Source organism: Podarcis pityusensis, assembly GCF_964106645.2.
Source record: "Podarcis pityusensis genome assembly, chromosome: 11".
Lineage (NCBI taxonomy): Eukaryota > Metazoa > Chordata > Lepidosauria > Squamata > Lacertidae > Podarcis > Podarcis pityusensis.
Window position 1 is genome coordinate 9140769 of NC_138036.1, and position 25454 is coordinate 9166222.

The window sequence follows — 25454 nt, forward strand, 5'->3', positions numbered from 1 at the left end:
GAGCAAGCTAAAGTTAGCTTTGAGTACAGCTGCAGTCCTGTGCACTGTTAATCAGAAGTAAGCTCCATGGAACTTGGACTAACTTCTGGGTAAATGTGCGTAAGATTGGCATGCATATCCCACGGCAAACAGTGACATTTGTCAGTTCTAACTAACTAGTTAATTTCAATGGAATCTGGGTTGTAGTCCTAACCCTATTTGCCTGTGTGCAAGTCTCACCGGATTTGGGCCAGTGGTTGTTTTTTTTAAAAAAAAAATCGGTTTTGCTGTTACTATATTTATAGCCTACTTTTGGTCCAGAGGGGCTCGGTCTCATCAGGGCAGCATTTTCCATTTAAGAAACAACAATTAGGGTTGGATCCTGCCAGAGTGAAGGAAAGATTTACACATGTGCTTAGCGCTGCTGCTTGAAATCGGCAGCAACAAAGCAGCACTTAACTTTGCCTAAACGGTTGTGTTTTGTTGTGTCTTTTGTTATATGAATCTCTGATCAGCGTTCCTAATCTTGTTTCCACTCAGCTACGGTCTCCGTTACAGTCCTGGTGTCTTTCCCATCCAAAAGAGATTGTGGCTGTAGCTCATTAAGAAACCTGCTCTTTCAGTAAAGCCGCTGCTACAATTACAGTCTAATAATTTAACACTCAGGAGCGCCATAAAGTAAACAAAAAGGGCTTCATTCTTAGTTTTGCAAATGGTCCAGAAAAGCCATTTAGTGCCATTACAAAAGTTAGCTCATTTTGGTGCTGTTAACATGTGCGGGAAGGATGGGACTTGCTTCAAATTGCAATTTCATTTTACAGCTGTACTAACAAAACCCCATAAAAAGTGGGGAATTTGTCCCCATGGTTTCCCTAGGATTTTCCCTCTCCGTAAGGAAACGGGTGGGGGACTCCCCCAACCCAATGAAACCTTGCAACTGTCAAATTAATAGGCCCCCATTGAAGTCTAACATCAGAAATTCATGGTCTATAGAAGCCATTATGGGCCAGATCTCTGTTTCCCAGCCATTCCTGTTAATAACCCCACCTAATTAAAACATCTGTAAAGCCCTGGTAGTTCTAATTTGTGCATAAAAATTGAAAAACAACCCTGGCCTCTATTAATGGGCTGGCAGAAGTTCAGCCATGAATATGATTATGAATGGTAGGAGTGCTTTAAATTAAGAATCGCTAATTAAGATGCAGCCCGGCTGTACTTAATTGGATCAGGAGGAGGAAAGTGGCTAGCCATGGTAAGTAACCTAAACAAAAATCCCTTGATATTTTGCAATTTAGACTTCCAGTAAATGATAGCTTGTGGTACCGTTTACCATGTCGCTTTAAAAAACAAACACACACACACACACGTTACCATGAAGTGGTTTAAATGCGGTTGGTGATGTTGGTATTGATCAAAAACTTTGTTTAGGTGAACAGCAAACCTTGGCTGCTTTTAGACTCTGGCAAGCATGCAAACTCAGTTATTGACCAGCACTGTACTGTTGACACTCACACTTATCACCCAGAGCTCAGGAACAACACCTGAGAATTCCCCTGTTCATGGCATCAGTGCGGGAAAGAGGGTGGAACAGGAAGGGAAGAGAGGGGCCAGTCCACTCATGCCTCACTGTTTTTTAACTAGGCTTGGGCTTGGCGTTTATCTCCTTTTCCGTTCAAATGTCATGCCGCAGGACTAACTGAGCTATGCTTTCTGCAAAAGTGCAGAAGGTGCCACGCTAGACAGCAGACAAGGGGGGGCATCTATTTGAGCTCTCCCTGCCGTGAAAAGAACAAGAAAACTGGCATGCCAAGCAGGGTGAAGGCTAGGCTACGACTCTTCTCTGTGATTCCTATGAACAGGAAGCTACCCTTCTGGGGAGAGCATTCAAACGTGATCGCTTGGTGCTGTCCAGCAAGAGCTCCCCAAGCAAGTCTGGGCTCTGCTGAGGAGGCCGCCGGATGATTCAGCCTTTGGCATGTGATGGCCATGTGTAACTCTTGCAGGCTTCTTCATAGGAGATGTTGGAGGATGTGGTCTACTGCCTGGGGAAAGCTCTCGCAAGTTAAGTACGGAGGAGGAGTAATTTTGCCTTCATCCCCCTCTCGGTATTTCCCTGTAACAAAAGCAGAGAGAAAACGCTCTGTCGCAACGCCTGGTTCGCGTTGGCATAACACATTCCCGACATCTATGCGTTATAACCGTTCCCAACTATGCCCACTCGACCTCTTTGCTCTGCAAAACTGGTGATGTTACAGGTGCCGCGATACTTGCTCTGTACTTGTAAGGAATCCGTCTTTTCTTGTAGCAGCACACACTTCGGAACTCCTTGACTACTGAAATCAGGCAGGCCCCCTTTTTTTCAGCACCTTCTCAAAACAGTTTAGACAAGCCTGCCCAGATATGTAGAATGTTGCCATATGTCTTAATCTGATTTTTAGCTTAATTGTAGATTTTAGTTACCATATTTTTCGCTCCATAAGACGCACCTAACCATAAGACGCACCTAGTTTTTAGAGGAGGTAAACAAGAAACAAGAAAGCAAGGCAAAGCCTCCTGAGTGAAGAGGGAGGAGCGCTCCCACTATGCTCAAGAGGCTTTGCATGGCTATCCCTGAAGCGAGAAGAGCAAGAGGGATCGGTGCGCACTGATCCCTCTTGCTCTTCTGGCTTCAGGGATAGCTGCGCAGCCTGCATTCACTCCATAAGACGCACACACATTTCCCCTTACTTTTTAGGAGGGGAAAAGTGCGTCTTATAGAGCGAAAAATACGGTATTTGTTTGAACATTTTAAATGGTTCTTTTAACTTTTTTGGGGGGAGGATCAAACAATTTGAGGTGTCCGGTGGTATATAAATCTTGTGAAATAAATAAATAGCCCATGACACGGATAATAACAAGATAACCTATGACATGCATAAAGGTAAAGGTAAAGGGACCCCGACCATTAGGTCCAGTCGTGGCCGACTCTGGGGTTGCGGCACTCATCTCACTTTATTGGCCGAGGGAGCCGGCGTACAGCTTCTGGGTCATGTGGCCAGCATGACTAAGCCGCTTCTGGCGAACCAGAGCAGCGCACGGAAACACCGTTTACCTTCCCTCCGGAGCGGTACCTATTTATCTACTTGCACTTTGACATGCTTTTGAACTGCTAGGTTGGCAGGAGCTGGGACCAAGCAACGGGAGCTCACCCCATCGCAGGGATTTGAACCACCGGCCTTCTGATCGGCAAGCCCAAGGCTCTGTGGTTCAACCCACAGCGCCACCCGCGTCCCTATGACATGCTTAGCACCTACCAAAGATGAGTGTCTACCTCTCCCCATTTAAAACTTTTACCTTTCTGCAGTAGGCTAGATCCTGCACACACATGCATCCCGCTAGCCTCCACCCAGACGAGCAAGAGGCACGGTGAGATGGTGCTTACCCGTCTTCACCAGTATCCCCAGCATCCCAGCGTTCTGGGCGCCTCCCACATCATCCCTGCAGTCCTGCCAAGGTAGAAGGGAACAAAAATGTTAGGCCTGCTTGGTTCCCGGAGGCTCCATCTTTAAGGCGGGTTAACATGCTCAGGCACTCACGTCGCCAATCATGACGGCTTCCTCTGGCATGCAGCCGGTACCATGCAAGGCTTCCAGGAAGAACGTCCGCTCGGGCTTCCCCACCACTGTGGCCTCCACGTCAGCTGCGTATTCCAGCCCCGTGACGAAAGGTCCAGGGCCGAGAGCGAGCCCGTCTTTCCTCTTGTAATACCTGGCTTTGTGTATAGCTATGAGGGGAGCGCCATCGAGGATCAGTCTTGAGAAAGGAAGGGGTGGGAGGAAAATAAGAACGTAAGTGGAGCCTCCTAGATCAGGCCAATGCCCACCTAGTCCAGCATCCTGTTCTAACAGTGGCCAAAGGGATGCCCTGTCATTTTTTCTAGTTAATTTTAATTTTTTTACCAACCACCAAAGCACAAACACTGAAAACAAACCGTGAAACCCCGCAGGCGGCTGATACATTGGGTATACATAATCAATAATAACATATTCAAATCAACCACGTGTACAATTCTATATACCTTAACACTCCTCCCTCCACAAGGTTTATTTACCGTATTTTTTGCTCTATAACACGCACCAGACCATAACACGCACGTAGTTTTTAGAGGAAAACAAGAAAAAAAATATTCTAAACGAAATAGTGGATATATGATCTTTGTGGTTCATGCTGTGGCCACAGACATGTGATCTGACAGTGAGTTTGGAGTAGCCCAATGCAAAAATCCTGAGGATCCATGTGGATCCATGCTTTGTAACCACGGAGGAGGGAAGGAAGGGGAACCATGGATCCTCTGCTCACGACTGCAGCAGATCCCCCCGCCACCTGCAGGCATTCGCTCCATAACACGCACAGACATTTCTCCTTACTTTCTAGGAGAAAAAAAGTGAGTCTTATGGTGCAAAAAATACGGTAACTTTTAACATTTTAATTGCCCCAAATTGTTCAAACCTGCCCAAATAATTCAATATCTTCTCAAACCAATCCTCCTCCTCCCCACTGACCTTAAACCCTTTCATTTTATGTTTCTTCACAGTTAGATATTCTAAGATTATAATATTTTTCTATTTTTCCCTCCACTGGTTCACCCCTAGCTCTTCTGCGTTTTCCCAATTACTCGCTATAACCCGTCTGGCTGCAATTACCATCAATTTTACCCATTTACATTCCTCTTTTGTTTCTAACTCGGTGCTACTCGGGCTAATAAGAGCCATTAATTTAGATATTTCCACCTTCCTACCCACAATTCCCAATATTTCTATACCAATCTGTTTCCAGAATTCATTAACTAATGGACAATCCGGGATGCCCTGTCATTTGAGAAGGGCAGGGAAAGTTCTTGCCACCTGGTTTGAGAGAGCGCTTGGCAAAGTCCTCTCTGGCTGGGCCTCTTCTCTTTATATTATTTATATTATTTTATTAGCAAAAATGCCCTGAGAGGGTGTGTTGACTGGGGAAAGCCCTACGGGCCTGGTGGAGAGGTTCTAAGCCTCAGGTTTCCCCATCAATGCCATAACAGATAGCAAAGTCCTTCCCTACTTGGAAGGACAACAGTGTGACTCATTGTGCTCTGAAAGCCCCTGGAGACGCAGGAATTCCACCAGGTACCACCAAGCCCCGTTGTCATCCTCCCGGTAATAAAAAAGAACCCTTGGGACAGTATCGTCATAAAGTTATCTGGAGGTGTGTTATGTGACAGGTAGAAACTGAGCTTGTGCCAAATGTTAATTGCCTGGTGGGGGCTAAAGGAAGTCGTTTCTTATAAAGAAACTCTTTGTCACGTCGTTCCGACTTACCGAAATGCTTTGTTCATCATTTGGTAATTGAAGTGGTCAGGAGCAAGCCCTATCACCACAGCATTGGGCTCGCTTGTATCGATCCCTGGGGAAAAAAGAGGACAGCCAAGTGGCTCGCCTTACATTGACTTAGTCCGCACCCCGGAAATGATCTCTTTCAGCTTCTGCCTCTGGAAGAAGATAAAGGTAAAGGGACCCCTGACCATTAGGTCCAGTTGTGGCCGACTCTGGGGTTGCGGCGCTCATCTCGCTTTACTGGCCGAGGGAGCCGGCGTTTGTCCACAGACAGCTTCCGGGTCATGTGGCCAGCATGACTAAGCCGCTTCTGGCGAACCAGAGCAGCACACGGAAACGCCGTTTACCTTCCCGCCAGAGCGGTACCTATTTATCTACTTGCACTTTGACGTGCTTTCAAACTGCTAGGTTGGCAGGAGCAGGGACCGAGCAACGGGAGATCACCCCGTCGTGAGGATTCGAACCGCCAACCTTCTGATCGGCAAGTCCTAGGCTCTGTGGTTCAACCCACAGGTTATAAAGACTAGGACTAGCCACCTGAGAAACAGTTTCTACCCAAATGCAATTCTGGTTTTAAACGCAGTATAAGGTGTCTCTATAGGTGTATATTGTATTTTAAAATGGGGTTTCAGAGTTTTTAGGGGTTTTTGAATGTCTTATGTAGATTTTTCAGTTTCATTGTTCTGTATGGGACAATGACAATAAAGATATCGTATCGTTATTGATACAATTGCCTTGGCGTGAAATCTTCAGGTGGCAGAAGAGAAAGGGACCCAAGCCCACTGTGCTGATTCTGCTGAACTTTTCTGCTAGAACTCTTTGCCTCTTTGCCACTGCTGTCTCTGAACTTTTCCCACTGAAGTTGGGCATTATAAGAACTTTGCAGCTTTAAGAACGGGTTGCCTGAGCTTCCTCCTCCCTTTTGTGTCATGTGTTGTAGTTTGCAGACCTGAGGGCAGAGGCTGTTATGGATCTGCAAGCCTCTTTAGCTGAATAGCAGAGGGACAATGCCTTCAATGGACAAGCGTTAGAGATGGCAGCTGTTCAAACTGGGCATGGGGAACATGAGTGGTATCCAACTAACTTGTTCCATCAGCACAAGGGTTTCTGTTTGTGAAATGAAATGCCCCCCACCTCCAGCTGCACATCTCTTAAATCTGTTCTTTTGGGGGGGGGGCTGCCCCAATCCTCTGGAGCAGATGTGGGGAGGGTGCAGGACACATAAAAGGGGAGAAGAAGAAAAGTTCTATTGCAGAAGCTAACGGAAGGAGGACATCGGTTGCTGTTCAAATGGCCCCACAATGCGCTCCCCAACATTATTACAAAACAAAAACGCAGAAACTGAAAAGCAAGCTGGTGTGGATTTCGCTTGCAACTTTCTCTGGGAGCATCTGGGTCCATTAACCAAAGAATGGATTACACTCATCCATCTGCGAGCAATCTTATATGAAGATTATCCAAGAATAATTCCATAGTAGTTACTAACAGGAGCTTAAACATCTTTCAGCGTACTTAAACTACTGAAAACCAGAGTTTTTTTAAAAAAACCAACCACTAGATATGGAGGGAAGAGCAAGGCAGAAGACCTGTAAGGGAGGGACTTTTGGGGGGTTGGGCAAGGGCCACATTCCACCTTGGCCAGCTTTCTGGGGGCCGTCTGCTGGTGGTAGGCAGGGCCAATGCAAGAGGAAGTGTAGCCAAGCTGTGCTCTGACACACACTCATGTTCTGCCCAGGAATGAGTCTGGGAGGGGAAGCATGTAAGCATTTTGTAAGCCTAATTGCCGGGGGTGGGGGGGGGGTGGATGTGATCTTTGTGAATATTGCAGCTGGGCAGGATTAACACTTCCCTCCTTAGCCGCACCCTCCATCCCCCTGTGCAGCAAATTAAGCTTGCAGTAGGAGATGACCCTTTAATTGGCCCCCAAAGGATTGAATGGGGTCACAGGGGGAGGAGCTATGAGCCTATCTGCCAAGACAGGCGCCACAGCTGAAAGCAGATGCATAGGAAACCCCACAGATCTGGAACTTCAGATGGAGTCGAGCTATTGCATTGCCAAACTATGAAGTCCAAATTAAGCTTTAGACAGGCAGCAAAAGCAGGAGGAGAAAAAGAAGAAGAAACCCTCAATTAAGCTTTAAATAAAGCAAACAAACAATATAAGCCATCTCGTCATGGACATAAGAGAGTTTATGGGTCGTACGGATTTCACTGAACGATGCAAACGGTCCATTAAGTGATCAGAATATAGTATACGTGTTTTCTGTGCTCTACTTTAATTAAAGTCTGCAGTATAGAAAGCTAATTCTGCTCGAGTCTTGTAATGGTCTGCTGCAATTCCTAAAGCGACTGTGCATCTCTCGCAGGACACACAGAAGACTCTCCCAGTGAAACAAGGGCTTCTCTGGGCAAGTCCGCGCGGTTCCTGGCAATCGACACACAACCACTCGGGGAATGTCATGGACTGGCTGGATGCAGAGGGGGCACCAGCCGGGGAACCCCCAGGGAAAGAAGGCTCAGAGCCTGGGGTGTGGTGGTGGAACGGCGATGGGTGGTCAGAGGGAGAAGAGGAGGTGGCAGAAGCTGAAGACGTGACAGCAGGTGTCAGCAAACTTTTTCAGCAGGGGGCCGGTCCACTGTCCCTCAGACCTTGTGGGGGCCGGAGTATATTTGGGGGGGGGGAAATGAACGAATTCCTATGCCCCACAAATAACCCAGAGATGCATTTTAAATAAAAACACACATTCTACTCATGTCAAAACACCAGGCAGGCCCCACAAATAACCCAGAGATGCATTTTAAATAAAAGGACACATTCTACTAAAGTAAAAACACACTGATTCCCGGACCGTCCGCAGGCCAGATTTAGAAGGCGATTGAGCCGGATCCGGCCCCCAGGCCTTAGTTTGCCTACCCATGAGTGACAGGGTTTAGTGAGCAGGAAGCAGCTGTGGCAGAGAGCAGTTCAGAATGCGAGGCAGGAGCAAAGGCAGGAGAGGAGGGGGCCAAGAGGCAGATATCAGGCAGACTGCTGAAGACACCAGGGAGTCTCCCCCTCCTGCTGCAACCAGTTCCCTTCCCCCGGTCTCCTAGAACCCGCAGAGAAATAAAACGGGCAGAGCCGAGGTGGTCGTGCGCAGACACAGCCTGAGACTATGTGAGAAAGACCCTGGAGAGGAGGAGTCCTAAGGGGAAGGCAGGGACCTTCAGACCTCGCATTAGTTTCATCAGGATGAGGCCTCCTAGAAAGGGTTGCTGAGACCACTAGGCTTGAGCCCTGGTTTGTTTCCTTGAATAAAGGGCTAGGTTCACTGGCCTCAGTCAATAGATCCTACTGTTCATGTATCAGGGATGAGGGACGCTATTCAGTTCAAGGGCCGCATTTCATTCTGGGAAACATATCGGGGGCCACATGCCAGGCGTGGGCGGGGCCAGAGACAAAGGTGGGTGGAGCAACAAATGTATAAACTTTACCTTTATCCAACAGGATCACAATCACACCACACAGTGGATGCATTATAATGCCGCTTTAAGTTTGTCAAAGTGTTAAGGGTGCTGACCTCACAGAGCTACGGTACCCAGATCCCTTAGCAAACTACAGTTCCCAGCAAATTGGCGCCAGGACACTATACCTTTGAAATCGTGCAGTGCGTTGTCTTCGACGAGCAGCAGGGGCCTGACTTGCTTCTGCTCCAAGAGATTTCTGGCTGCCGTCAGAGACGTGAAGATCTCGTCTTCCTTGATGTCGAACTCGAGTTTTCTCAGCCTCTCCAGCAAATCTCGCTTGCACTCCTTTGTCGTATTGGTCACAAACCGGATGGAAACAGGAGCACTGCGTAGCCTTGACCCGTGAAAAACAGGGTAAGCAGTTTAGGACGCTGCCATTTTCAGAAACCACGGCAAAAACACGCTTTTGTTCTCGCATTCATGGAACAGCTTCATCAGAAGATAACATGAGCGCATTATCACAAGCAGGGCTGCCAAGCGGAAGTGCTAAGAAGATTACTCCTGGATCTTTGGAGTTTAACAGGAACAGAAATCCCACCTGAGGCCAATCCCTATGCTTTTTGATCACTCAAGCTTGAATCCAATGTCCAAGTGTAATGGGCGTGGGGCAGGAGGGAAAGTTTGGTTTCACACATATGACATTCTAATGTTGCCAGGTGCATGCCAGGGACTGGCAAGACACTGCAGAGTGTGCACCAGGAAAAGTAAGGGCTGGATTCTGGTTTAGGATAGGGGGGCAGTGGTTTATGGGGAACTTTGCCAGCCAGGAAGCAAGAGTCGGAGGCTGGAAGATGGGGTGCAGGATGGATAGGAAGAAAAGGAAGAAGAGGCAGGTCAGGCTGGGTGCTTCCCTACCCTCTCCTGCACCTGTCTCCCAGAACCAGGAAGGGACTGAAAAGGGAAGAGCAGAGGCAGCTTGCATGCAGAGGCATAGTCTCCAGCAGGCATGCATTCAGCCCTTTGGGGTAAGGCACATGAACTGGTGGAGGAGGAGTGGTCCCCTGCTGCTGCAACTGCTCTATAGGGTGCAGACCTGGGGATAACTGCCTAGACATAAGACTATGGACGGGGGGTATTTGGAGCTGTAGAAATTACTGTGTGGTGTAGTGGTTAAGAGTGGACTCGTAATCTGGTGAACCGGGTTCGCTTCCTGGCAAATTATTAATTATTATTTATATTCCCCGCTCCTCCACATGCAGCTGCTGGGTGACCTTGGGCCAGTCACACTTCTCTGAAGTCTCTCAGCCTCACTCACCTCACAGAGTGTTTGTTGTGGGGGAGGAAGGGAAAGGAGAATGTTAGCCGCTTTGAGACTCCTCAGGGTAGTGAAATCAGCCCTGAGTGCTCATTGGATCCTAAAGCTGAGGCTCCAATACTTTGGCCACCTCATGAGAAGAGAAGACTCCTTGGAAAAGACCCTGATGCTGGGAAAGATGGAGGGCACAAGGAGAAGGGGATGACAGAGGACGAGGTGGTTGGACAGTGTTCTCGAAGCTACCAGCATGAGTTGGATCAAACTGCAGGAGGCAGTGGAAGACAGGAGTGCCTGGTGTGCTCTGGTCCATGGGGTCACGAAGAGTCGGACACAACTAAACAACAACAAGGGTAGGGATAAAGCGGGATTGTTGTTTAGTCGTTTAGTTATGTCCGACTCTTCGTGACCCCATGGACCAGAGCACGTCAGGCACTCCTGTCTTCTACATCACAGAAACCGATGCCAACAGACACCGACACACTTAGGGTTCTGCAGAGTCTTTGCAGCTTGAGTAACAGACCTCAGCAACTCAGCATTTTGGCTAATCTATTTTTATTTACATATAAACATACACGGAGCACTGTAACGTGGCGCTCTCTCTCTCTCTCTCTCTCTCTCTCTAGCATCAGACAGCAAAGAGCAATAGTCCCACTTCACGGAACACAGTAAAACAAACATCCTGTCTCCGTCACTTCCCACTCTGTGGAGTCAAAACATACACCATCATGTGATAGACAACAATCCCATGACTGCAATCACACAGCAGGAATTCTAACAGATGGTCCACTGGCCTGATTCTTATGGTCTTAAAGCAGGCACCCCCAAGCAGGCCCTCCAGATGTTTTGGGACTACGATTCCCATCATCCCTGACCGCTGGTCCTGTTAGCTAGGGATGATGGGAGTTGTAGTCCCAAAACATCTGGAGGGCCAAGTTTGGGGATGCCTGTCTTAAAGCCACCGGTAGCCTTTCTCCACCACAAATGGATTCTTAAGGGTCTGCTGTGTTAAACGCCAAGAGCCAAATTCCGTCATCTGGGACCTGACCCTGTGCATGTATGAGGCACGTCAACACCCTTGCCCGCAAGGCCTTTTCCTTGCCCAATAAGCAGCCTTTGTGAAAACGGCCTTTTTACACGTTTGTTTTCTGTTCTTTTTGGGGTGCCTGGAAGGGATAACTTGCCTTTTAAGAGCTTCCTGGGCTCCTGGAACAGCCGAGTCTTCAATATGAAGCGTTCCACTGAGATCCACCAGGACTGCCTTTAGCGCGCGCCGGGCTGCCATCCTTCACACTGCCAGGAGAGGGAAGGAAGATTAAACAACCAAAGAGTTAGATAACAATGGACAATTAAAAAGGCACTCTGTTATCTGTTCCATTTGTGCCAAGCCTAGTAATGCTAAGAGAGCATTACCCAGCATGTTCAATGAGCCCCTTTGGACAGGGAAGTAAGAGGCAACATTAAATATATATATACATAATTGATAGAACAAGCCTTTTCTCCCATTCGCTGCCCACACAGAAACCACCTTTTTCAACTTTTAAATTCCACAAGCGTACTCGCACCAGAGAGAAACGGCACGTCCAGCTTGGATTTAAAAGTACACGCTATCTTATCTCAAGTCTTTTGAGTTTTTATATTTTTACCTGCTGCATGGAACAGAGGTGCGGTGCCAACCGCAGCAGCACGACACAATTAAAAAGCAATTAGGCGCGTGCCCCCCTCCCTTCATTGGAAGAATTTTGCAAAGCGTTCCAAGCCGAATATTGTTCTGTTTCCGTAGGTGGAGCGTCAGATGCACAGATGGGGAAGAGAGAGCCACGCGATGCGACAGGACCAGCAATAGGGCCCAAGTGTCCAATCTGAACACAGCAGGTGTTGGACAGAAGGCTGTCCGTATCTTGCTTCAGGGAATGCAAAGTGCCCATATTAGGAACTGTCCCCAAAGCACAGGAAATTGGGAGAGAGAGATGCCTTTTATCTGTGCAACTGCGGGGCTGTTTCAGATGGGTGCATCATGCTCAATGTGGATGTTTCACACTTTAGAATGTTCCGTATTTTTCACTCTATAGGATGCAGTTTCCACCCTCCAAAAATGAAGGGGAAATGTGTGTGCGTCCTATGGAGCGAATGCAGGGTCCTTGGCTTCAGCGATAGCAACGCGTAGCCTCTGTAGTGCAGTGGGAGCGCTCCCTCCGCGCTCCGGAGGCTTCGCGTTGCTTTTGCTGAAGCCTGGAGAGCGAGAGGGGTCGGTGCGCACTGACCCCTCTCACTCTCCAGGCTTCAGGCAGCTATCCACAAGCCTTCGGAGCGCAGCAGGCGTTCCCCCCACGCTCCGAAGGCTTGCGGATAGCAGCCTGCAGCCTGAAGTCCGGGGAGTGCAGCGCCAACTCCCGCTGCGCTCCCCGGGCTTCAGGCAGGTATCCGCAAGCCTTTGGAGTGTGCCCCCAGCCCCGCAAGCTCCGGGAGCGGCGGCAAGGCTGCGTGTAACCTTGCCACCGCTCCTGGACATGTTCTGGGGGCTGGGGTCGGGGGAAGCTCGGGCTTCCCCCGCCCCAGCCCCGCGGCTAAAAACGAAGCCGCGCGCAGCCTCTCCCGGCTGGAGAGGTTGCGCACGGCTAAAGAGGAAGCCAAGACAGCCAGCGGGATGGATCCCGCTGGCTGTCTTGCCTTCTTTGCTCTTTGGGGCTGGGAGGGGAAATAATTTTTTTTCCTTTATTTCCCCCCCTAAAAACTAGGTGCGCCCTATAGTCCGGTGCGCCCTATGGAGCGAAAAATACGGTAAGCAGAGAGTGCTGGATCAGGCCAATGGCCCATCTAGTCCGGCATCCTGTTCTCACAGCGGCCAGCCCAATGCTTCTGGGAAACCAGGAAGCAGAACGTAAGCCCAAGAGCCCTCTCCCCTCCTGTGGTTTGCGGTGGCTGCTATGCAGAAGAATTGCTTCCTCCAGATGTGGAGACCAAGCACAGCCATCATGGCTAGCAGCCATTGATAGACTTCTCCTCCTCAAGGAACCACTTCCATGTAGCAAAACCTACAATATAATGATGCAACCCATCACTTGAGCCTGCCGGCTATTTCTTAATCTCAGGGTTGTGGATTCGAGCCCTATGTTGAGCCAAAGATTCCTGCATTGCTGGGGGTTAGACCAGATCAGGCATAGGCAAACTCCGGCCCTCCAGATGTTTGGGACTACAATTCCCATCATCACTAGCTAACAGGACCAGTGGTCAGGGATGATGGGAATTGTAGTCCCCAACATCTGGAGGGCCGGAGTTTGCCTATGCCTGGACTAGATGAACCTTGTGTTCCCTTGCCTATTCTCTACTCGTCCGGACACTTCTAACGAGATCGTAAGCGCATTTTGCATGGTGGTTCCTGAGACGAAGGAGCAGGCTCGCATCCAGGTCTGGATACAACTGTTTTGAATCAAGATGGCAGACTGAACCTTTCAAAACCACACCCATTTTTCGGTTTCTTGCAAATTGCTAAGCTGCAGTAGGTGTGAAGCGGCTAGTCATTTATGCACATTTATGGCCCTACCCTAAACATGTGGCTCCAGGAGCTCTACACAAGAAGTAAGCTATGTGTAACATACTCATTACTGGATCAAAAATTAAACTGAATCAACAGCAGTCAGAAGCGGCAACGCACTGGGGAGGTGGGGGGAATATTCTGATCTCATCCTCCACTCGCAAAGGCCTCTGGGAAAAGGGCACAATTCGGAAGGGAGGTCATTCTACAACGTGGGGGCCACCGTAGAGAAGGACTGCCACCCAGCAAACTATGCAGGATCCTGATGGTGATAAAGGAGCCGAGAATCGTAGGGTGCTCTGCTACATGGTGGAAATGATCAGAGGCTCTGAGAGATCTGCATTGGCTCCCAGTACGTTTCCGAGCACAATTCAAAGTGTTGGTGCTGACCTTTAAAGCCCTAAACAGCCTCGGTCCAGTATACCTGAAGGAGCGTCTCCACCCCCATCGTTCAGCCAGGACACTGAGATCCAGCGCCGAGGGCCTTCTGGCGGTTCCCTGATTGCGAGAAGTGAGGTTACAGGGAACCAGACAGAGGGCCTTCTCGGTAGTGGCGCCCACCCTGTGGAACACCCTCCCTTCAGATGTGAAGGAAATAAGCAGATATCCTATCTTTAAAAGACATCTGAAGGCAGCCCTGTTCAGGGAAGTTTTCAATATTTAATGCTGTACTGTTTTTAACATTTGATTGGGAGCCGCCCAGAGTGGCTGGGGAAACTCAGCCAGATGGGCGGGGTATAAATAATAATTTATTATTATTATTATTATTATTATTATTATTAACCCAATACAAGCTGTCGATAATGGCACCTCTAGGAAAAAGAAATCTTTGGCTTCCTCCTACAGCTGCATGCAGGGGAGCACTATTAGAATGAAGAAACAGGTCTTTAGGGCAAATGACAGAACGGTTCCTCTAATCCCATGGGAATCAATGAGGCTCCTCTGGTATATTACATTATATTACACTTTTGTTCCGTCCTTCCGTCCAAGAGTAAGTGTGGATGGTGGTATCTTATCCTCACACCAAGGTCATCTAGAAAGCTTTATGGCCAACACCCTAACCACTACACCAGACTGCTTCCCCCCCTTCTCAACAGCCCAAAGGAACAAGCTTTGGGATTTCTTTTTCCAGACTGCAAACTCCGTGACTAGCCTTCGGGAATTTTAAACATTTATCAGCACTTTCCTATCGAGCAGTTTTGAGATCACCAGGTGCCATCGCAGGTTTTTATCTAATCGGAAAACGAAGAGCACTCCTCTTTCCCAGAGATAAAGCCAGCCACTAAAAGGTGTTTCAAGGTACATACCTGCAGAGTCTGCTTTTTATCACCTGCAAAAGAACTCTTTTTATCGAAGAAATATAAACTTATCTGCAGGTGGACCAAGGTTACACATCTGCTGTAAAAAAAAAAAGAAAAGCTGATTAAGTTCAAGGATTATACATAGAATCACAGAATTGTAGAGTTAGAAAGGATCCTGAGGATCATCTAGTCCAGCCCCCTCGCAATGCAGGAATCTCAACTAAAGCATCCATGACAGATGTCAAGGTTTTGACTTTAAAACCCTTCGTGGCTTAGGGCCCTCGTATTTATGGGACCGCCTCTCCTGCAGAGGACCTTAAGGTCCATGAATAATCATAGTTTGGAGGTCCAGGCCCTAAGGAAGTCAGATTATCCTCCACTAGGGCCAGGGCCTTCTCAGTGATGGCTCCCTGGTGGAATGCTCTGTCCCATGAGACCAAGGCCCTGCAGGATTTAACTTCCTTCCGCAAGGCCTGTAAGACAGAGCTATTCTGCCTGTCTTTCAATCTGAACTTAGCCTGATCTTTCATTCCCCTTCCTTCCCTCCCTCTCCCCTTTTTATGAAGACTACCCGCTCTGGGATCCCACAGCTAATTCTCCCCTGGTCTCCTCACTGGCCCAAATAGGACTAATTTAGCCAGCTAGCCCTGGTGATCACCTAATGTTTATTGGATGTATTTTCCACCTAAATTGATTTTTTAATTCTGAATTTATTGTTATTCACGTTTTATACTTTATTTTATGCTGTTTTTTGTTGCATCAATTAAGTGTTTTAAATTTGTTGTTAGCCACCTTGAGCCTGGTTTTCTGAACCGGGAAGGGCTGGGTATAAATAAAAATTATTATTATTATTATGTCCACTCAACCTCTGCTTAAAAACATCCAGTGAAGGAGAGTCCACCACCTTCTGAGGAAGTCAATTCCACTGTCAAGCAGCTGCCAGAATAAATTAGAATTTCTTTTTAGTGTCATTGGTTAGTCATGGGAGTAAGGTCAGAGGTTTCAGTCTTGCAAATGTCATTCTTCAGAATCCGCTCCTTGTTGCAGAAGTGTCTCACCAACCCGCAATCGTGATAAAGTCAAGGCTGTGAGTGATTAGTTCCACCACAACACCACCCACCCACATACACAAAACAGCCCAAACTCTGCAGTGAAACAACCTATGTTTTGCACCAGGCTGATCGCTGAAGAATTGAGGCTTTTGAATTATGGTGCTGGAGGAGACTCTTGAGAGTCCCATGGACTGCAAGAAGATCAAACCGATCCATTCTTAAGGAAATCAGCCCTGAGTGCTCACTGGAAGGACAGATCCTGAAGCTGAGGCTGCAATACTTTGGCCACCTCACGAGAAGAGAAGACTTCCTGGAAAAGACCCTGATGTTGGGAAAGATGGAGGGCACAAGGAGAAGGGGATGACAGAGGACGAGATGGTTGGACAGTGTTCTCGAAGCTACCAGCATGAGTTTGACCAAACTGCGGGAGGCAGTGGAAGACAGGAGTGCCTGGCGTGCTCTGGTTCAGGGGGTCACGAAGAGTCATAGAATCATAGAATCATAGAGTTGGAAGAGACCACAAGGGCCATCGAGTCCAACCCCCTGCCAAGCAGGAAACGCCATCAGAGCACTCCTGACATATGGTTGTCAAGCCTCTGCTTAAAGACCTCCAAAGAAGGAGACTCCACCACACTCCTTGGCAGCAAATTCCACTGTCAAACAGCTCTTACTGTCAGGAAGTTCTTCCTAATGTTTAGGTGGAATCTTCTTTCTTGTAGTTTGGATCCATTGCTCCGTGTCCGCTTCTCTGGAGCAGCAGAAAACAACCTTTCTCCCTCCTCTATGTGACATCCTTTTATATATTTGAACATGGCTATCATATCACCCCTTAACCTCCTCTTCTCCAGGCTAAACATGCCCAGCTCCCTTAGCCGTTCCTCATAAGGCATCGTTTCCAGGCCTTTGACCATTTTGCTTGCCCTCCTCTGGACACGTTCCAGTTTGTCAGTGTCCTTCTTGAACTGTGGTGCCCAGAACTGGACACAGTACTCCAGGTGAGGTCTGACCAGAGCAGAATACAGTGGCACTATTACTTCCCTTTAGTCGGACATGACTAAACGACTAAACAACAATAACAACTCTGTAGCAAATAAGGAAAATTGGTGTGACATTGGCAACCTTAGCAACTGACAGAGGCAATCCTACACACCCATGCAGAGAAAAAGCAGAAAATGCCCCACTCCCAGCACAGCTTGGAAGGAGAAGCCAGAACAGCGACTCTTCCAGAGGTACAGCAGGCAGCCTCCTCTCACAAAGGCAGCTCTAGGCTCACAAGAGACTTTAATTCAAGGTGATTTAGGGCATTATTGTCCACCACTAACTCACCCCCACCTCCAGGAAAAAAGCGCTCCTCACCTGGCTTGCCTCACACCCACGTCTCAAGGTGAGGAAATCAGCGAGAGAAGAGGGGAATTTACCAACGTTTTAACGTCTCCCTCCCTCTCCCATGAGATGGACCTGTCCTTCCAGCTATGAGGACCGCATCGCGGGTTGGTCCATTGCCAGCCGAGAGGGTGAGTTTCTGCCCTCCCCCTTTTGCTGCACAGTTGGTACCGCCCTCGCCCTTAGTCGCCACGGGAGTTGGGCCGTACCATGACGGCAAACGGGGAAGGGGGCTCCCTCTGTTCGAATGACCTGACGCTACAGCGACGCGGCTCAGCCGCAAGAGGTGGAGGAGGGCGGGGCTTGAAAAGCGGAAGATCTCTCTGCGTAAGGACCCAGAAAGGACCCGGCAGGTGACTAAAACGAACGCCTGCGGGCCTTTGTTTCGTTTCAGTTCCGCACCTCCCCAACATATTTTCCTGAAAAACACAGTTAATGTCTCCCCACTAGACGCTCCCGCTTTTAACATTTCGGTCAGATTTTGACATTAGCAAACAGGCACTCCGATAGTCACCTTTTGCCTTTTTTGCGGTGTCTTGCAAGCGGATGGGACAGAGCCAGTCTGCAGAAACTGGCTTAATGTAATGAACTTGGGAGACTCCAGCATGTCAGAATGCACTGGATCGGGGCGGCGGGAGATAAAGGACCAAGCAGCAAATGAAGGCTATAGCCACCTTTCTAGTTCAGCAGAAAATGCGTTCCTGTTGAACTTCTGCCCGTCCTTGTGGCAATCCAAATCTCCCGAAGGGGAAAGTGGGATGCTGCACTTTTAACACTCGCAGAGAGACTAGCCAAAACGTATAAAGGGTACATAAAGCCTGTGCTCTCTTGTATTGGATCACCCTAACACCCAGGAGCAGTTCACCTTAGGCAGTACAAGAGATGTGGGAATTCAGCTTCACCTGTTGAACTTCTGTTTAACATTCAGCTGCTAAAAGCACAGCACTGTGTGGGTGCGTGGAGCAAATGCCAGCGCCCAAAGCTTTATTGCAGAGAGCAAACGTGAGTGGCTTTCAAAGTTTACCTCCTCCCTTTCTTGCATCCTCCTCCAAACAGTATTTCCAAAAGCTGCATACTTGCAAGCCAGAGATTGCTTCTCACAAACTAAACTTTTTATTTATTTCTGAAAAAGTACCACGGTCCAGGATCTATACTCAAAACAAGGATTTTTTAGCAAAAGAGGCAGGTCCCCCCAAGAAGCTCCTATTGATGTAATATGGATAAATATTTAATGAAGGGTGCGTGCACAAGATTCAGTGTGTGGATTGAGTCCATACACCTCAACTATCACTATTGGTTATTTTAGTAATAGGGATACACATCTTGTTTTTATATTCGTGGCATGCTATTCATCAGTAGAAAGGTTGCCATCAGTCTTGTCTTACAATGTTATTTTGGCATGTATTTGAGCAGTTATGAGCTGTTATTGGGCTATTTCGAAGTGTGTAAAGCTGGGCTAGGACTCCAATCCCAGCTTTGTTTCAGAGCGCCACCCACTTTTAGCCCCAGCCACCCACTTTCAGTCCTGAAAGATTACCCAAGGGGCAGCCCCTGTGGGAAAGAGGTTATCCACATCTGGTCTTTAGGATTGCTGACATAGTTCAATTTAAGAGGAAATGTGATGATTTGTGCAGCTTCTTGAGCAGCAGAAATAGCTCTTTCTCGTGTCCTGCCATCTTCCATAAGGGAGAATTGTTTCTGACTGCCATCTGCCTTCAACTTTCCCCAATGTGGAAAGCTGTGCCGTTTATATCGCACAACTCAATTTCATTTTTCAGACTTACTATGGTGTTCCAAAGCAGCTCACATCACAAAAAGAGAAAGACAACAGCCTATATGCCATGCTTAAAATAATGGAAAAATCAAATCAAATACTGTAGTTAAAATTGGGGGGGGGGGGACATTATGGTTGTGATCCAGCCAAAATTGAACAGTTATGTCCCTTTAATTTCAGGGGCAGATTTTTTTATGATTTTAACCCACCCATTTAAATAATGGATTTTAATGTGCCATAACTTTTGCTTGATCATGCCCTCAAAGAATCTGCAGTTCTGAAACTAACTTAAGATGCAGTAGAATTTGTTTTTCCATATTGTTAAGCTTATTGATTTGCATGCATCTACCATTGACGATTGAACTATATATGTAGTTCTACTTCCCCAGGACCAACCAATCCCTTTTTTCCTATGCACTGTACTAATTCAGGAGAGTTACTTCCTTCGGCAACAACCTTCACTGCATCTTTCGAATGGGCAAGAGCTGGTGGAATCCCATCATACATATTGCGACTAATGGGAAAACACTCAGATTTCAGGAAATGTATCTGTAACAATTAATGGACAGATTCCCTATTAGCGTAAATACCAATTGTCAGTTGGGTTTTAAGGTCACCAGGGTTATTTTTGTGTAAACATGCAAAGGATTGCTAGAAGCATTCAGATGTTAAAAAGGAAAAAATATTTGATTTTGCTCACCAGTTTCCCTTGCTTGCCTGCCTCCCACCCTCCAATGTGTGATGATCTGATCACAGGCCCGTTTTCTCTTGGATTATCTTCCAAGACAAACAAAAACCTGATTCAGAGTCTTAAATATATGAATCAGGAAAATAGTGCATTTTACTGGGCACATTTCTATGGTCTGAATTTTAAGTAATATCTGCTTTGAACAGATTTTAATCTCAAACACCCACTGAAGAGGATTTCTGTTTACATTTCTCTTTCTAAAAAAAGGAAGTACAGCCACATTTTTTCAAAAAAAAGATTCTTTTCCCCAATATTTAAAAATTCTTTCACCAAAACAGATTACACACAGTATCCACAATTATTTACAATGAAAATCTTGGGAAAGGATAAAGATCCACTGTAAAACATACTAATAAACTGTACTTGCCAAATGAAGTTTTACATGTTTCCATTTCTAGGTCTTATTCTTCTAAGTTTGGCTATATAGCAGTTGCAACATGTCACCAGATTTTGAACTGTTAAGCTTAAAATGTCACTGCTGTGTAAAGATATAAATCATATACTACTGATCAACTATCAAAAGTCTATTTAAAAACCTCTAATATGTGCCAGTAACAATATTTCCATTTCTGTGACATTCATATAGTCCATGGGCCATATTTGACCTAGTGGTCTGCAAAGTCTACATCATTCAGTTCTTCAGAAACTGAATGAAAGGTCAACTTAAAACACAAGCACATCTCAAGTACACCGTTGGAAAAATAAGCCCTGAGCAACAGAGGAGTTAAGAAACAGAATCTTTAAGTACTTACTACAATATGTTACAATGCGTACTGTAAACATTTGATACTATTAAATGAAAAAATCTAGTTCTGGTTCAGGATACGTACAGCACGATTGCAGTGATTCCAATCCTCTGGTGTTATGAAGTGGGCTGAATATTAAGGAATACAATAAATAGAAATGGTGTCTTTATTGAAACAGATGTGTTGCTTCCAAAGCTAAGCCAAATTGAATCCTAATGAATAAACTGGTCTGCAGTCTGTATGTTAGAGATACTGGGCAGGTTGATTTGAAGACACCGACTTCAACCAAACAACAAGAGCAGCACAATTGTAACGGTGTTCACTCCAATTAATGGCACTGCAAAGAAAAGCAGAAAGGGTATTACAGTTTCTCAGCTAACGACAAACATAATATTGCATTAGGCGGAGAATAAACTTCAAGAACAAGGACATTCAAGATCATTTTCTGCATGCAAGCGTACAAAGCAACAATTTCAGCAATGCATTTTATAAAGCAGGGGTGGAAACCTTTTTGGCGCCACAGGCCAGATCCAGATTCTCTCAGGCCAAATTTGCTTAAAGGAAAAAGCACTTTAATTTTGGATGCCCCTGCACTCCCATTTCAGCTCAAAAAGGTGTGGCAGTGAAGGCAGGGTGTTGTGGTCAGAGTGTCTCACATGCTTCAGGGAATCTACAGCACTGAGTGAATGGGTTAGGGGAGGCAGGATCAGAAAGAAGCAATGATGCTCATAAGATTGACAGGACACAGGGACAGCAGAGTAGAGAGACATTGGTGTTGCCACCACATTAGTTTCACATGGTTATAACTTATAAGGCTAGTGAATAAGTTAACAGCCTGTTTCTATTAGTCCGCTAGGCAGGATTATATGCGAAGGTCTTTATCCTGGTTAGTGCAACATCATTTGTCTTGGTGTTGCACCAGTAGAACCAAACAGGAAGATGCCCAGGGCAATTTAAATTAGCCATCAGTGTGTAAAAGCCACAGTAATACTAGGTAACTGCAGTACGGAACACAGTAAAACAAATCAACTCACAACAACATATTGCTAAAAATAGCATTATTTTGTCCACCTTACCTCTCATAACTGTTCGTACAGATCGAATAAGGTTCATTAACTGTCCTTTAATTCCTGGCTCTTCTCCAAATCCTCCAATTCCCTGGTCTGTTCCCCAGCCAACTATAATTCAGAAATTTTATTTTTGTTAAGTAAACACGCAAATACATAATCCAAATTATCAGTCATATCAACCAAAAATGTATTTTACAAATGCAAGCATTTTAAGCCCAAATATTGATAAATAGCAGGCTTCTAACCTTTGTCTCAATGCCAGAAAGCCCATTTGAAATTATAATTCAAACTGGATACATATTCTAGCAGGCATTTTAACTGCAATTTGATTTTATAGCTTTCATTGATTTTTACTTTTTTGTATTGTATTTCTTGTATACCGCTTTAGAGACTATTGTAGTTAAGTGGCATTTAAATAAATAAATGAAATAAATTTAATGCATCATGAGAGAAGCAAAACCAGCAGAGACCAGAATTTCAGAAAACTGATTGTCTAGTATTTCCACCAATGATCCCAGCTAAAATATATGAAGCAAAACCTTCAAAGCACTTCAGCTTTGTGTACTGCCTCCACAATGATTTGCTCAGAGTTTGCCCAATTTTGTTCCAGTGCCTCTCCTTACTGCTTCACGGCCACAATTAACGAGATTACAAGGACCACTGATCTAAACCAGCACTCACAATTAGATTTCATCTGAGCAACCACAAACCCACATGAAGATGATCTGAAACTAGAATGAGTGAGTTGACAAGCAATTCAAACAATTGTAGGGTGGGAAATAGCCAAAAAGATCTTGTAAGGAGAGGGTAATAAAAGTTGTAATTGAACTTTATGTGAAAAGTTCTGTATCATTCCACTTCAGCCACCTTTATCATTAACTAAAAAAAAAGCTCCAGCCTACACTGGCTCATTTGGTACAGATGGCGTTTCATACTCTATCACTACCACTACTTTTCTGCATTACTTTTACATTAACCTTTGAGACTGGGAGACTAGAACCATTTCTTGATAACTATATGGCAAGGTGAACTATAGTAGCAGCTCTACTATCACGTTGCTTACTGAGGGCAACTGTGCTGCGCCCAGGGCAATACTGACAACCCACATCTGCTCCTACAGAACAGACAGCTGCACCTGCAGCCACTCTGGTGCCAAACATAATACAGTCTGGAAAGAGCAGGGTTTCCCAAACTTGGGTCTCCAGCTGTTTTTGGACTACAGTTCCCATCACCCCTGACCACTGGGCCTGCTAGCTAGCAATGATGAGAGCTGTAGTACAAATTCAGCTGGCAACCCAAGTTTGGGAAACACTGGGATAGGGGAGGGAGAAGATTCCCCTCTCCAGAATGACTCTTTGTTATGCTATTTGTAATACAAAAAATAAATTAAAAAAATGCCTTACAAGAATACAGTGGTACCTTGGGTTACATACGCTTCAGGTTACAGACTCCGCTAACCCAGAAATAGTACCTCGGGTTAAGAACTTTGCTTCAGGATGAGAACAGAAATCGTGCTCCAGCAGTGCGGCAGCAGCAGGAGGCCCCATTAGCTAAAGTGGTGCTTCAGGTTAAGAACAATTTCAGGTTAAGAATGGACCTCCAGAACGGATTAAGTACTCAACCCAAGGTACCATACGTGTCAGGCTGGCGACATTCAAACAACAAGTATTATTTACAAATTCCTCCAGACAGCGCCTGCATGTAATCCCCACACATGGATGCTTTAGCTGAGATTCCTGCACTGTAGGAGGTTGCAAGATATGACCCTTGGGATCCCTTTCCAACTTTGGAATTCTACGAATCGTAGAGCTGGAAGGAATCCATGAGGGTCATCTAGTCCAACCCCCTGCAATGCAGGAAACTCAACATGCACCCTCCCTCGATCCACTCTGAAAATGATACCAGTCCCTGCTCACCTTTACAGATGCACTAGAAATCTCTCTTATTGCTGCCCTACTAAGAGAATTATAATAATAGTAATAATAATCCTATTCACGCAAGAAGAATTACCGACAAAAGAAGAATGGCAAATGAAATTAATGGACTATGCAGAATTATATAAATTAACAGGAAGGATTCGAAACCTGTGGGATCAGAGATTCTTAGAGGACTGGAGTAAATATTTGAACTATTTGAAAAACAATTGTAATCAACATATTATGCTAGTAGGACTGCAAGAAGTTCTGTAAGGAGGACTTTGTGAAATATTGCAAGGAAGATTTTGAAAAGAATTAGTGGTTAAGAACAATTAAAAGTAATAGAGAAATTAAGAAATGCAGAATAAGTGATAAAGAACGGAAAATCTTCAGAGGTTGTTGACGGAAGTCTAAAATAGTGTGTAAGATAAGAAGCTATGTTAAATGATTGTTGGAAGTGATATGTTAAATTAATCCTATTCGGAGGTTTCTCTGTCTTTGGGGCATTTGGCCGGACCCCGTGAATAATAATAATAAGAAGAATAATTTTTATTTATACCCCGCCCTCCCCAGCCAAGACCAGGCTCAGGGCGGCTAACAACCAACAATAAAAACAAGTTGATTAAAATACAACATTAAAACATTAGGATGCAGCCTCTTCGCAGGAGGAGAAAGGAAAAAGAAAGAGGGGGAGGGAGTCAAACTGATTCTGAAGCCAGAATGATGGGTAGGAGGGCTCACTGGCCAGATCCAACCGGGCTTAGCCCTGCGCTCTAACCACTACCCCACACTGCCTCTCCCTACGAATGACTCGGCGCTGATCCTTACGATTAACTTTATGGCGACGTCTTAGGGATGCCACGTGGCCCCAAGAAGCCCCACCTTCGGCCCGGGCCCTCCGCCTTCCTCCCCTCAGACTGAGGATGAGGATGAGGCCAGGACCCCCCTCACCCTCACGCCCCCCTTCCGAGGCCTGTCCGACTCACTCCTGCGGAGGAAGCGCTCCTCATGCAGCACCGCGATGGCGTTGACGAAGAGCAGCGCGGCCTGCAGCAGCGAGTACAGCGTGAACGCCATCGCTGCCGCCGACGCGGCCGGGCGAAGCTCCCTCCTTCCTTCTTTTACCTCAGGACGGTGAGGAGATGCAGCGGCAGTAGCAGCGCGAGCGCCGCCGTCCACGCGCATGCGCGAGACGTGGCGCCGGACGTAAAACGAACCCTGAGCGAGCCCACAGAACTACAGCTCCCGTCGTCCCCCTCTCATTGGCCTACGCCGGCCGGGGCTGATGGGAAACGGAGTCCCACCGCCACCAAAAGGAGGACAACCGCCCTGAAGTGACGTCAGAAGAGGCGCGGTCTCGTGGTTAGCTTTCTCCTCGCGGAGGAGTCGAAGGGAAGGGCTTGGTTTTCTTTTCCCGCCTTTTCCTCGCCCCTCCCGCTCCAGAGGGGGCGGGGCCAGGAAAGGCGAGGAGAGTCTATGAGGCGGCTGGCGCGGGAGGAGTGGTCGCCTCAGGACCCGGGGAGCGCGTTCACACGTGCACACGCGTTCGTTGAGGGGACTGGTGGTTAACGTTAATAAGCCGCCTCGCGCTTGCTGTGAGGCGGGGCGTGGATATATTAAGCCTATGAATAAAGGCTATCACTATTTCATTACAGTACCTATAAAATGAGTTTTGTAACTTTTACAGTTACAAAAACACAAAAATACACAACAAGCAAAACAGTAATAAAACACACACATTTAAATAAATTAATACTCCTTCACAAGTGCTGGGCCGTGTCCTGTAACATCACCTTCATTTGCTTTTGTTGCTAGTTTTTTTGGTACCCTTGTATTAGATCTA

The 25454-nt window shown here is 46.6% G+C and overlaps 2 protein-coding genes across 2 annotated transcripts; both read right to left on the reverse strand.

The window, feature by feature from the left end:
• Positions 1 to 653: 653 nt before the first annotated feature.
• HDHD2 (haloacid dehalogenase like hydrolase domain containing 2) lies at positions 654 to 14997 on the reverse strand. The gene is made up of 7 exons (XM_080973714.1): positions 14929 to 14997; positions 11271 to 11379; positions 8960 to 9168; positions 5313 to 5397; positions 3555 to 3771; positions 3401 to 3464; positions 654 to 2092 (listed from the first exon to the last, which is right to left on the reverse strand). Exons 2-7 carry the CDS (start codon positions 11369 to 11371, stop codon positions 1989 to 1991), a joined length of 780 nt encoding a protein of 259 aa, XP_080829840.1. The 5' UTR covers positions 11372 to 11379; positions 14929 to 14997; the 3' UTR covers positions 654 to 1988.
• A 5780-nt stretch (positions 14998 to 20777) lies between these two features.
• On the reverse strand, positions 20778 to 24795 carry IER3IP1 (immediate early response 3 interacting protein 1). Its single transcript, XM_080973705.1, has 3 exons — positions 24598 to 24795; positions 21702 to 21803; positions 20778 to 20962 (listed from the first exon to the last, which is right to left on the reverse strand). Exons 1-3 carry the CDS (start codon positions 24686 to 24688, stop codon positions 20907 to 20909), a joined length of 249 nt encoding a protein of 82 aa, XP_080829831.1. The 5' UTR covers positions 24689 to 24795; the 3' UTR covers positions 20778 to 20906.
• Positions 24796 to 25454: the final 659 nt, after the last annotated feature.

Coding starts and splice junctions, on each gene's coding strand:
- IER3IP1 (XM_080973705.1), bottom strand. CDS start 24,688: ATGGCGTTCACGCTGTACTCGCTGCTGCAGGCCGCGCTGCTCTTCGTC. Junction 21,804..24,597: donor GGAGCGCTTCCTCCGCAGGA/GTGAGTCGGACA, acceptor TCTGAATTATAG/TTGGCTGGGGAACAGACCAG. Junction 20,963..21,701: donor TGTACGAACAGTTATGAGAG/GTAAGGTGGACA, acceptor TTTTCTTTGCAG/TGCCATTAATTGGAGTGAAC.
- HDHD2 (XM_080973714.1), bottom strand. CDS start 11,371: ATGGCAGCCCGGCGCGCGCTAAAGGCAGTCCTGGTGGATCTCAGTGGA. Junction 9,169..11,270: donor GCCCAGGAAGCTCTTAAAAG/GCAAGTTATCCC, acceptor TCACGGGTCAAG/GCTACGCAGTGCTCCTGTTT. Junction 3,465..3,554: donor AAGCCGTCATGATTGGCGAC/GTGAGTGCCTGA, acceptor CTACCTTGGCAG/GACTGCAGGGATGATGTGGG.